The following is a 13,467-nucleotide window of genomic DNA, read 5'->3' as shown; positions in this document are numbered from 1 at the left end:
AGATGAATTTTTGGAGAGTTCATTCTAGGTCTGTGAAATATGCCATTGGTATTTTAGTGGAAGTGCATTGAATCTATAGATTGCTTTGGGTAGTATGGACAGTTTAATAATGTTGATTCTACCAATCCATGAACATGGTATGTTCTTCCATCTGCTTACATCTTCCTCTATCTCTTTTTTCAGTGTCCTGTAGTTTTCCATGTATAGGTCTTTTACCTCCTTAGTTAAGTTTATTCCTAGGTATCTTAATTTTTTGGTGCGATGGTAAATGGGATTGCTTTTTTAGTCTCTCTTTCTGTAAGTTCACTATTGGTGTATAGAAATGCCATAGATTTCTTGGCGTTAATTTGATATCCTGCTACATTGCCAAATTCATTTATTAAGTCTAATAGTTTTTTGATGGAGTCTTATGGGTTTTTAATGTACAATATCATGTCATCTGCAAATAAGGACAGCTTTACTTCTTCTTTTCCAATTTGGATGCCTTTTATTTCTTCTTCTTGTCTAATTGCAATGGCTAATATTTCGAGTACTATGTCAAACAGGAGTGGTGAGAGTGGGCATCCCTATCTTGTTCCTGTTCTTAGGGGAAATGGCTTTAGTTTTTCCCCACTGAGTGTGATGTTGGCTGTGGGTTTTTCATATATGGCTTTTATTATGTTGAGGTATGATCCTTCTATTCCCATCTTGCTGAGAGTTTTTATCAAGAAAGGGTGTTGGATTTTGTCAAATGTTTTTTCTGCATCAATTGATATGACTATGTGATATTTATCTCTCAGTTTGTTTATGTGATGTATCACGTTTATTGATTTGTGGATATTGTACCATCCTTACATCCCTGGGATAAATCCTAGTTGGTCATAGTGTATGATCTTCCTGATGTACTGCTGGATCTGATTTGTTAGAATTTTGTTGAGGATTTTGGCATCTATGTTCATGAGGGATATTGGTCTGTAATTCTCTTTCATTGTGTTATCTTTATCTGGTTTTGGTATTAGGGTGATGCTCGGTTTATAGAATGAACTTGGAAGTTTTCCTTCCTCTTGAATTTTTTTGGAATAGTCTGAGGATGATAGGTTTATTTCTTCTTTGAATGTTTGGTGAAACTCCCCTGTGAAGCCGTCTGTCCCCGGGCTTTCGTTTGCTGGAAGCTTTTTGATGACTGCTTCAATTTCTTCCATAGTTATTTGTCTATTGAGATGTTAAGATTCTTCCTGATTGAGTTTTGGAAGGTTGTATTTTTCTAGGAATATGTCCATTTCCTCCAGGTTGTTCAGTTTGTTGGAATAGAGTTGTTCATAGTATTTTTTAACAATCCTTTGTATTTTGGTGGGGTCTGTTGTTATTACTCCCTATTTCATTTCTGATTTTGTTTATTTGGGTCCTCTCTCTTTGCTTCTTGGTGAGCCTGGCTAGAGATTCATCAATCTTGTTTATCCTTTCAAAGAACCAGCTCTTGGTTTTGTTGATCTTTTGTATTGTTTTTTTTTTTTATCTCTATGTTGTTTACCTCTGCTCTGATCTTTATTATTTGCTTCCTTCTGCTTACACTGGGCTTTTCTTGTTGCTCTCTTTCTAACTCTTTGAGTTGTAGGGTTAGGTAATTTATTACCATTGTTTCTTGATTTTTGCAGTAGGCTTGTAGAGCTATGAACTTCACTCTCAAGACTGCTTTCGCTGTCTCCCATAGATTTTGGATTGTTGTGTTTTCATTGTCATTTGTTGCCATGATGTTTTTTATTTCTTCTTTGATCTCTCTGGTAACCCAGTCATATTTTAATAGCATGCTATTTTGTCTCCAGGTGTTTGATTTTTTTGGATTGTTTTATTGTAGTTGATTTCCAGTTTTATGCCACTGTGATCTGAGAAGATGCTTGATATGATTTCTATCTTCTTGAATTTGAAGAGACTTTGCCTGTGACCCAATATATGGTCTGTCTTTGAAAATGACCCATGTGCACTTGAGAAGAATGTATATTCTGTGGCTTTGGGGCGAAATGTTCTGAAGATGTCAACTAATTCCATCTGGTCTAGTGAGTCACTTAGGATTGCTGTTTCTTTGCTGATTTTTTGTTTAGAGGATTTGTCCAGTGGTAATAGTGGGGAATTAAAGTCTCCTACTATGATTGTATTGCTGTCAATCTCTCCCTTGATATGCTCCAGGAGTTTTTTTATGTATTTGGGTGCTCCTGTATTGGGTGCGTATATGTTTACTAGAGTTATTTCTTCTTGTTGGATTGCTCCCTTTAGTATTATGAAGTGGCCTTCCTTATCTCTTGTTATGTCCTTCACTTTGAGATATAATTTGTCAGATATAAGTATTGATACCCCAGCTTTTTTTTCATTTCCATTTGCCTGAAAAAACTTTTTCCACCCCTTCACCCTCAGTCTGTGTGCGTCTTTTTTTCTGAGGTGGGTTTCTTGTAGACAGCAGATATATGGGTCTTGTTTTCTTATCCAGTCGGTTACCTTATGTATTTTGATTGGAGCATTTAATCCATTTACATTTAAAGTTACTATTGATAGGTACTTGTTTGTCGCCATTTTTATTCTTTACCCCTGTGTTCCTTCTTCCCTTCCCATTTTTTTTTTTTTTTTTTACAGCAGACCCTTTAGCATTTCTTGCATTGCTGGTTTGGTGGTAATAAACTCCCTTAGTCCTTTTTTGTCTGTGAAGCACCTGATTTGACCCTCAATATTGATTGATAGTCTTGCTGGGTACAGTATTCTTGGATTCAGACCCTTCCTTTGCATGACTTTGTATATTTCATTCCATTCCCTTCTGGCCTGACGAGTTTCTGTTGAGAAATCAGTTGCTAGTCTGATGGGGGTTCCTTTGTAGGTAACTTTCTGTCTCTCTCTGGCCACTTTTGAGTTTCTTACTTTGTCGTTGGTGTTTGCCAATTTAATTATAATGTGCCTTGGTGTTAGTCTTTTGGGGTTCATTTTGCTTGGGACTGTGTGAGCTTCCTGGATTTGTGTGGGATTTTTTCTTCCCTATATCAGTGAATTTTTCTGTCATTATTTCTTGAAACAGGTTTTCTATTCCTTGATTAGTTTCCTTTCCTTCTGGAACCCCTATTATGCGGATATTGTTTTGTTTCCTGTTGTCCCAAAGTTCCCTTAGGCTCTCCTCCTGCTTTTTAATTTTTTTTTCTAGAAGCTGCTCTACTTGGGTATTTTTTCCTACCTTGTGTTCTAGCTCACTGATGCGGTCCTCTGCTTCTTCTAGTCTACTCTTGATGCTTTCTATTTAGTTCTTACAGCAGCGATGTCAGTTTTCATTTCCTCTTGGTTCTTACTCTCATATTGTCGAATTTGTCTTCCATTCTTTTTATCCACCCTATGATCATTTCTCTGAATTTTTTCTCTGACAGGTTGCTTGTCTCCATTTTGTTTACTTCCTTTTCTGGTGATGCCTGCTTTTCTTTCATATGCGGGCTGTTTCTTTGTCTCCCCATGTTCTCTCTTCTCCAGGTGTCTGGTTATGTAGTTCTCTTTCTCCTTATCCCAGGCGAAATCTGACCTTTTTGTGATGAAGTGTAGAGCTCCTCTGAATCCGCATGCTTACGGCACTTGGGGACCAGTGTTTTAGGGTTCACAGCTGTTCGGTGAGTTCCGTAATTGTAGATTTCCCGAGCTTTTCAGGCGTCTGATAACATCCATTTTCCCCTTCAAGATGGCTCAGTCTCCGCGTCCGAGCGGGTCGCTCCAGGAGGGAACCCAGCAGCTATAGGGGCTGCCTGGTCAGGGTAGCCCCGTCCAGCAGTCCCGCACAGTCTCCTGGAGTATAGCTGTCCCTCAACTCACCAACAAACACTCCCTGTGCGACCACACACTCTCCCTTTGTTTTCTCACTCACACATTATCTTGCAGTCTGCCTTCTTATTGTCAGCCATCTCCCAGCTTTCTTTATTTTTCTTTCAAAATATGTGATATATTTTACAGAGGAATGGTCAGATTGTAGTATCAGTGATTTACAAGTAGTTCTTCACTATGATAATTCACAGTGTAATGAAGATTTGTGCCCTTTAATTTTATTAAATAGTTTTGAATGATTCACACTGTAATTATAATGGTATCATGAGTCAGATTTACTTGAGTTAATGAAACCAATGATTATATACAGAGTCAGTTCACTTAAAATGCAATGGAGATTTTTTTGGAGTTTTGTGGGGTGAGTGGCTAACAGAGAATTCCAAGTAACATGAATGTATCACCTGTTTTATCTTAAATGGTGATATTTTTCTCTAATCCAAAGTGTTTCAGTACTTTCAAATGTTGTATAAAATGAACTGAACATATACAGGGTGGGCAAATTCTGTTCTGAGAACGTGAAACAGTTTATTCTTATATTGTTATTTATTAATTATTATATTATTTTCCATATGAACAACTGTAAACATACTTTTGCTCCTGTATTTCTCTTCTGTGGAATTTTGACTAGAGAAGTAATAATTGAATTTATAGTAGGATCTGGATAGAAAATGGTGAACAAAATAGATATGATTCCTGCTTTCATGGAATTGACAGTTTACATTTGTTAAATTAAGAAATGATATGATAATCCACATTTAAAATTTTAAATATATTGGCATATATTTTCCAAATAATACACATTTTAGTTCACAGTTATTTTATAGGAAATATCCTTATATATATTTTGACATATTTTTATCACACAATACATCTAATTAGAGGTCTCTGAGAAGATATAGAATAACAAAAGATAAAAGACCTCTTATTCCATCAGTTTGAGATCATCATTGTTAATATTTTTACACATATTTTTCTATTCTTTTTAGGCCCATAGATGTGTATACATTCCAATATGGAATCATGTTGTCTGCTCTGTTGAGTAATCTGCCTTTCAGTAAATCTTTATTTTTGTAACTTTAATTCCATTATAAGGCTACCAGAAATTACTCAATTAGATTCCTTGATGTCTTTCCCCCAGTTTTTAACTAATATCAGCAGCTAAAATGAAAGTCCTTGTACATGCTTCTGCATTCATATCCTAAATTATTTATTACATTGGTTATTGTCATTTAAATTACTCAATCAAAGGCTATGCACAGTTATAAGACTTTGATACATTTTATTAGGCAGTGCATTTAATTGTTCTTGGATGTTTATTGAGTTTGTGTCTAAATAAATGAATGTTTGAATGAATGGAAATACCTCTTATTGCATTGCCACAAGTACAGTTGAGAAATCCAAGACAGTATGTTTTTGTGATTTGCACAAGGTCACTCGACTAGCCAAACATACACTGAGAGGTATATATTTCTATCTGTAAACTAGTCATTCTTTTAAAAAAAATATTTTTATTGATATCAGAGAGGAAGGGAGAGAGAGAAAGAGAAACATCAATGATGAGAGAGAATCATTGATGGGTTGCCTCCTGCATGGATGGAGCCCGAAACCTGAGCATATGCCTTGACTGGGAATCAAACCTTGACCTCCTGGTTCATAGGTCAATGCTGAGCTATGCCGGTCGGGCAAACTAGACATTCTTTTCATTCTATACCACTTTTACTTCTCTTAATGCATGTATATAAGAAATAACTTTATCCTTTATCATAAAAGTGAACTTGTTTACCAGACCATATAGAAATCCGATTCCACATATGCATTGCACAGAGTAGGTGCTCTGTTATCACATACAGGAAGGAAAAGCTGTGTAGATGGATGGTTGGGTCATCTCCTGTAGGGAGAAAAATGTATATTAAGACCACAATGCTGATTCTGTGCTTCTTCACCTGTTAAATGTGGTCACCAAGATACCTTGTAGTGTAGTAAAGATTAGATGATAAGGATCTAAGGCATTTAGTAAAATGCCTGGCACTTTAAGTATTCAATTAATCTTAGTTATTACTAGTGAGTGAATGATTTTAGAGTGTGAAAACTTTAATATGTGTGGATTGTAATTCATGTAATTACTCTCTGTTACATACTAGTATTATGTAGTTAGTATTAATAGATAGTTCTCTGATAATTTTATTTTTAAATTTCTTTAATATGTCTTTTAGGTCTGAAAGAGTTATCCCCACTTCCTCTAAATCTCAAACGTTTGTACAAAGAGACACTAGAAATTGAACCCATCTTGATAATTATTTCTCCTGGTGCTGATCCTTCTCAGGAGCTTCAAGAACTTGCTAATGCTGAAAGAAGTGGAGAGTGTTATCACCAGGTGAGTGCGTTTACCCTGCTGTTTTTACACATATTTGATCCTATTAGTGAAACAGACATGTTTTGTTTTAGTAAACCAAATAAAGTTTTCCCAACGTGTCCACTTCCTGATCCTCAGAACCTGTGAATTTGCCTTACATGGTGATAGGAATTTTGCAGATGTAATTAAGTTAATCTTGGAGAGGTTATCCTGGATTATCCAGGTGGGCCCAATATAATCACAAGGGTTCTTATAAGAAGGTCAAGTGAAGGTCAGAGGTGTGATGCCAGAAACAGAGGTCAGAGAAATGAGATTTTATGCTGCTGCTATGAAGGTGGGCGAGAGGGCCAAGAGCAAACAAACCTAGGTGTCTTGTAGAAGCTGGAAAAGGCAGGGGAAAGATTCTCTCCTAGAGGCTCTAGGACAGTGGTTCTCAACCTTTCTAATGCCGCAACCCTTTAATACAGTTCCTCATGTTGTGGTGACCCCCAACCATAAAATTATTTTCGTTGCTACTTCATAACTGTAATTTTGCTACTGTTAATGAATCGTAATGTAAATATCTGTGTTTTCTGATGGTCTTAGGTGACCCTGCTAGCGGTTCTCAACCTGTGGGTCGCGACTGTTCTGAATCAGAGTAACCCACAGGTCGCGACCCACAGGTTGAGAACCGCTAGCAGGGTTACCTAAGACCATCAGAAAACACAGATATTTACATTACGATTCATTAACAGTAGCAAAATTACAGTTATGAAGTAGCAACGAAAATAATTTTATGGTTGGGGGTCACCACAACATGAGGAACTGTATTAAAGGGTTGCGGCATTAGAAAGGTTGAGAACCACTGCTCTAGGAAGAGAACAGCCCTTTTAATACTACTCTTATTTTCAAACCAAACACTTTGATTTTAGTCCAGTGGGACTTCTGACCTCCAGAAGTCTGGTAAGATAATAAATTTGTCTAGTTTTAAGGCTCTAAGTTGGTAGTAATTTGTTATAACAGTAATTCGAATTAATATTTTTGCCTACATTTGAATAATTTTTAAAATTTTACTAGGATACTATTACAAAAAATCACAACAATATTTACCTACAAAAACTGAAATAAAAGAAATACATAAATTTAAAATAAATTATCTAATACTGGAGGCCCGGCACATGAAATTTGTGCATGGGCGGGGGGGTCCCCTCAGCCCTTCACCCTCTCCAATCCAGGACCCCTCGGAGGTTGGGCCTAAACTGGCAGTTGGACATCCCTCTCACAATCTGGGACCACTGGCTCCTAACTGCTCACCTGCCTGCCTGCCTGATCGCCCTTAACTGCCCCCCCACCGGCCTGGTCGCCCCTTATTGCCCCCCCTGACAGCCTGGTTCGCCTCACACAGCCTGTTGCTTGGTCGTTTGGTTGCCCCTCACTAACCCCCCTGCAGGCCTGGTCGCCCCATGCAGCCTGCTGCTCAGTTGTTTGGTTGCCCCTCACTAACCCCCCTGCCGGCCTAGTCGCCCCACACAGCCTGTTCGGTCATCCATGTGGTTGCGATGGTCGCTTAGGCTTTTGATAGATAATATTTTTTTCCTGAGGTATATTTAGAAGCTTTAATTTGTTCAGATTACCTACTTTTTTCAATTCAGTTTGCATGCAAGTTTGAAAATTGATTTACCCTCAATTTTTAACAAGTGAATAAACAAACCTTTTTCATTGGGAAAATAATAATGGTTAAAAAAGCAAATATTTCACAGTAACCAAAAATGAAAAGAGTGTTAGGAGAAACATAAATAGATGATAGCAAAATAGTAGAGTTAGGCTCAGTTGTGCAGATTTTGCACAGTCTAACTTTTAGAAAATTTTATTTAGTCCTTGTTATGTTAATGTACTTATTAGAATAGTATTCAATTATCAATAAGTTGTCTTGTTGAAGGGGAGCCTGTTTCTATAGGTTGTATTGTTAGTAGAAAGATAAAACTGTTTGCATTCACAGTAGGTTTGAGTATTTAAACTTCTTGAGTTTTGTGTACTGAGCTTGCAAAATTGTTTAATGTAGGAGAACCTTTAAATACATACATATTTATTTATACTTCTGTCATTTAAAAATTTTGTTACTGTACTGAATATACATGTTAAGGCTAATAACCTATTAGTGTAAAATTAATTTTTTATTTAAGAAACTGGTGTGTTTTTCTTTTGGTGTGTTTTTTATTTTCCTGCTGTGCTTTAATTTTTTTTTTCTTATAATAAACTAGAGGCCTGGTGCATGACATTCGTGCACTTGAGGGGGCCCCTCATCCTGGCCTGCACCCTCTTGCAGTCCAAGACCCCTCGGGGGATGTTCACCGAGGTGTCCTTAGTGCTGCTGTGGAGGCGGGAGAGGCTCCCGCCACCGCTGCTGTGTTCACCAGCGCAGCTGTGAGCCCGGCTTCTGGCTGAGCGACGCTCCCCCTGTGGGAGCACACTGACCACCAGGGGGCAGCTCCTGCCTTGAGCGTCTGCCCTCTGATGGTCAGTGTGTGTGATAGCAACCGGTCCTTCCACTGTTAGTCGATTTGCATATTAGTCTTTCATTATATAGGATATCTTCTAAGGATTTATGAACCTTTAAGGTGTTTTCACACAACTTATGACTTATGGAAACTTTTGAATTTTCTATTTTTAGTTACCATTTCAGTTCACCAAAATATCCTTTTACTCTGATTATGTTGTACATTCCTTCATTCCATTTAAAATGGCACACTAGCCATGGTTGATTTGGCTCAGTGGATAGAGCACTGGTCCGTGGACTGAAGGGTCTGGGTTTGATTCCCAGTAAAGGGCATGTGTAGGAAGCAAACAATCAATGTATCTCTCTCACATCGATGTTTCTCTCTCTCTCTTCTCCATTCCTCCTTTCCACTCTCTCTAAAAATCAATGAAAAAAAATATCCTGGGGTGAGGATTAATAAAAACATAAAACTAAATAAATGACAAACTAATATGTGCATTGAAACAATTCAACCAGTATTTGTTTCATCCCTCCTTTCTGCATAGTTCCAGGTTACTAGTAGACCTTGGAAATTAAAAAAAAAAAAAAAAATAGAAGCTCGATTGGCATGCTCAGTGGTTGAGCATGGACCTATGAACCAGGAGGTCATGGTTTGATTCCCAGTCAAGGCACATGCCCAAGTTGCTGCCTTGAACCCCATTGGGAGGCATGTAGGAGAGATTGATGTTTCTATCTCTCTCTCCCTTCCTCTCTGAAATCAATAAAAATATTTTTAAAAATTCAGTATGAGTATTTATTACCTGTTTCATTGTGTGCTTTAGTATGCAATGAATTAGACATTGTTCTCACTCTCAAAGACTTTATAGTCTAATTGAAAAACAAAATTTTCTCTCTCTCTCTTTCTCCCTCCTTCTCTCTCTAAAATAGTTTGCCATTTATATAAATGTTTTGACTATGTACCTAGTAAAATATTAGAGCCAGGATTCCCAATATATGTATACTTATAAAGTATATACATATGTACACAGATATAGCTATATTAATATACAAGTATTATATAAATTGTCCTTAAAAAACATGGAGTATTTTAGACTTGATATGGTAAGAGGCATGTAGCCATATTAGATTCTTGACTAAATTTTAGAGAACCTTAGACTGAAGTAGTCACCTCGTCCAAGCATTTTAATAATAGATAAATCTTATGTGCTGAATGCAATCTAGAGTCAAACCGCTTCTGCTTGAATACTTCTAATGCTGTGAAGTTTTCTATTGTATAAGGTGGCCTCTTCTGTATGAATGTTCTAAGTGCAGATGGACTAAAGGGATTGGAAAAATTGGAATGGAATTCCGATGAGGTCAGGATTCTCATTCCCTCTTCCCCTTTAGTTTCTCCCCTCCCCTTTTCTCTTTTTCTCTCTCCTCCCACCTCCTCTCTGAGAAACAATAGAGGAGCCAAGGGCTGAGTGTAGTCTTGAGGCTCACTGATATGTTAGGATTTGCTAGATGATGAAAGGCCAGCTAGTGAATGAGACAGTTAAATAGCTAGACTAGTAGCTTGAGAGCCAAATATATGCAATGTTGGAGAAATTCAGAGAAGTCAATTTCAAAGTATTCAACGAGACTATAGTTATATTAAAAATAAAATTTTAAGGTCTTTTTTTGAGAGGGTAAGAATTACAGGAAATGGTGGGATAAGGAGCAAAAGATTATTCAATAATTTTATACTGTTTTATAGCTTGCAAACCTGTAATAATAATATATTTTAGTAAATAGAAAAATATGGAGTCTGATATCTTTTATTAAAAACTGAGAACCCTGATTGCATGTTACAACATGTTATCAGATTTGTTTTTCAGTTTTTTTGTTTTGTTTTGTTTTGTTTCTGCAGATTGCCATGGGTCAAGGTCAAGCTGATTTAGCAATTCAAATGCTAAAAGAATGTGCTCACAATGGAGATTGGCTCTGTTTGAAAAACTTACATCTTGTGGTATCTTGGCTGCCTGTTCTGGAAAAGGTAGATTCAATAGATATACAAATAATATAGGGTGTCCCCCCAAAAATGTATATACAAACTTTGAATAATTAAAAGGCAGTGTTTATTAAAATACATTTCATTTTCAAAATTGAATTATCAGCTGTTAAAGTGTGTATACATTTTTTAGGGGACACCCTGTATATCTAATATACTCAATTCAGTAATATTCAAGGGACATCAGTATTAAAATACATCATGCATTACTTATGATATTTAAAAAATTAGTATTTGAGAAATTTGAAATCTGTTAAGTATTTTCTTTTAAAATATGTACATGTGTACAAACCAAGATGGATCTTTTAGTAGGAAGTCAATAAAAATCTGTTTTTAAAAGCATTTAAGGAAAGCCAGGTAATTATTAATCATGATTGAAGGGAGACTTAAAGAATTTTTTTCAGAAGAAAAATGAAGTGCTTTAAAGGATTGTATATTTATTTATATATAACATAACTTTTTCTTTATGCTCTTGTTTGGTTGTGCCTGTATGGGGAGAAAAGATGTAGATAAGTCAGAGGGACCTGCAGAACAAACAACCTAGTTGCTAAGACAACCATGATGTAATCTGAAATAATCATTTCACGTAACTCAGTGGCCCCAACATGAAAATTATCTTAAAATGAAACAAATTGCTGGGTAGTTTTAAATGCAAACCCAGATCAACATAGATGACTATTATGTTCATGCCCAGTACAAGGAAACAAGATGTCCTTGATTATACTAGAAGGGCCTGGGTAGGGCAGTGTGGGGCAATGGAGTTAGATGTCTAGGAAGGGGCTAGTTCCAGAATACCCTGAGAACCTTGCAGAAGAGCTTGGAACTTTTGTCCTTGGACATAGTCAAAGGAGGTCCTTAGCAGAGGAATTAATAATTAATTAGCTTAGTTAATCTGATAGAAGTATTATTTGGAACAGAATCAAACAGAATAGAGTGGCTTGAGGGAGGCCCTAGCAGAGTTGTGATGTCTTAAAAATGTGTATAGTCCTAATAAGATAGCAGCTGTAGCACCTTACACAAAATAGGTAGTCAATAAATCTTTGAGGAACGAGTTAATGACTGAGTGAATGAATCGATGGCCCATGATGATTCTTCACTTATAATCAACAAAACATATAGATTTTGGAACTGCTGTTTATATCAATATTTAAATATTCATTACTAATATAATATTCTGTAAAAAATACTAATGTATAAAAATGTAAATTTTATGTCTGATGAATGACATTTTAAAATGCGTAAAGAAGACCTGTGAATACTAGAATCTTGCTTCTGTTCTAAACAGTATATTGATAGCTGTTAATTTATATAAAATATAATTAAAGGTTTACTTAATTAGAATTTTTGAAGTATACTAGTATAGGATAGATTATATTACAAAAGTTTAAAAAATTGTAAAAATTTACTCTTTTGGGAAGTTTGTATGAATTATTTGGATATAAATTTACAAATTTATTTATCCAAACCTATGTCACAAATACATTGTTTCTATTACCTTTTTTACAAAACATGCTAACCCAAGGCAAAGCTTTATATTTTGACATTATAAAACTTACATTTTAAAACTTTACATTTAAAAATAATTATTAGGTATAGGCACATTTTATAACTTAGGATTTTAAGCAAGAACAGTATTTTTTATGGTCACTTCTTTTGCCATTTTTTGGTCATCTTAATTCTAAAATTTCACATTGCTAATGAATGTTAGTATTATACATGTATTTATTAAAATAATTTTAGACTTCACTATTTTTTAGAGCTATCAGTATTTATCAATATTTTTTAGAGTTGTCAGTATTTATCAATATTCATTATTCATTCTATAAACACTTGCTGAGTACAGAAAAAAGCCAAGAAATGTCCTAGGTACTGGTTACATAACAATTTGTACCTATTTTCTAAGAACTTAGTTTAGAAGAGAGAGAACACATTAGTAATTAATATGTAGTATGATTCATACTACAGAAGATAATTTACAGAATGTAAAATCAATTCATTAATTCTGCTTGGATTGTGGTAGTGAAGAGTTGAAGAAGATATTGCCCTAAGATATGATGTTTAAATTATATTTTGACAAATGGGTAAGAATTCATCAGGTTATAAAGAGAATAACTGGCAGAAAGCATATGATGAGTAAAGACACAGGCATAAAAATGTGAATAGTGACTAAAGCATACAGCATGGACAGATGAATTTGTATGGTAAAGTTTTCGATTTCTATCATATGCAATATTACACTAATTGTCAATAAGTGAATTGATATCACTTTTAAGACTTTCCTGGAAGCATGAAACTAAAGCAATGATAATCAGAAGGCCTAAAGATGATTATCAATTTAGGCATAGCAATTATAGCTAATACTTATTTTGCACTTACTAGATAAAAGACAGTTTTAAGTGTTTTACATAATACTATGAGGTAGGTACTACTAGTATTCTTGCTTAGCGATAGTGTAACTCATAGAACTCAAGGTCAGATAACAAATAGTGACATAATTTGGAGTTCAAGCCTGATGGACTAGGTTCAGGTCCAAATTCTTACCTTATCTATGCTAGTAATAGAGAAGATGTATATTTAAAGTAAATATAATCAGAACATGAAGAAATATATCAGGATATCACAGAAAGATTTTATTAAGAAAAATTACTTAGTAATAGTATATTTATAAAATGGAAATTTGTGTATGTATTTTAATAGATTTTTATTGATGTTGTTTTTATAAATAAGGAGTTGAATACTCTTCAACCAAAAGATACCTTTCGTCTTTGGCTCACTGCAGAAGTTCACCCC

At 35.4% G+C, this 13,467-nt stretch overlaps 1 protein-coding gene across 1 annotated transcript in view; it reads left to right on the top strand.

The window, feature by feature from the left end:
* Positions 1–13,467, top strand: part of LOC307110208 (cytoplasmic dynein 2 heavy chain 1-like) — a gene marked incomplete at its 5' end in the record, with an annotated part of 139,458 nt that overhangs the window by 21,162 nt on the left and 104,829 nt on the right. Inside the window, 2 exons of the mRNA XM_079789201.1 lie at positions 6,033–6,193; positions 10,537–10,662. Coding sequence (XP_079645327.1) covers positions 6,033–6,193; positions 10,537–10,662 — 287 coding nt within the window. The remainder of the gene's footprint in view (positions 1–6,032; positions 6,194–10,536; positions 10,663–13,467) is intronic.

The sequence above is a fragment of the Cnephaeus nilssonii genome (genome assembly GCF_951640355.1).
Source record: "Cnephaeus nilssonii genome assembly, chromosome: 13".
In the NCBI taxonomy this organism is placed as follows: domain Eukaryota; kingdom Metazoa; phylum Chordata; class Mammalia; order Chiroptera; family Vespertilionidae; genus Cnephaeus; species Cnephaeus nilssonii.
This window is presented reverse-complemented; position numbering and strand designations above follow the sequence as displayed.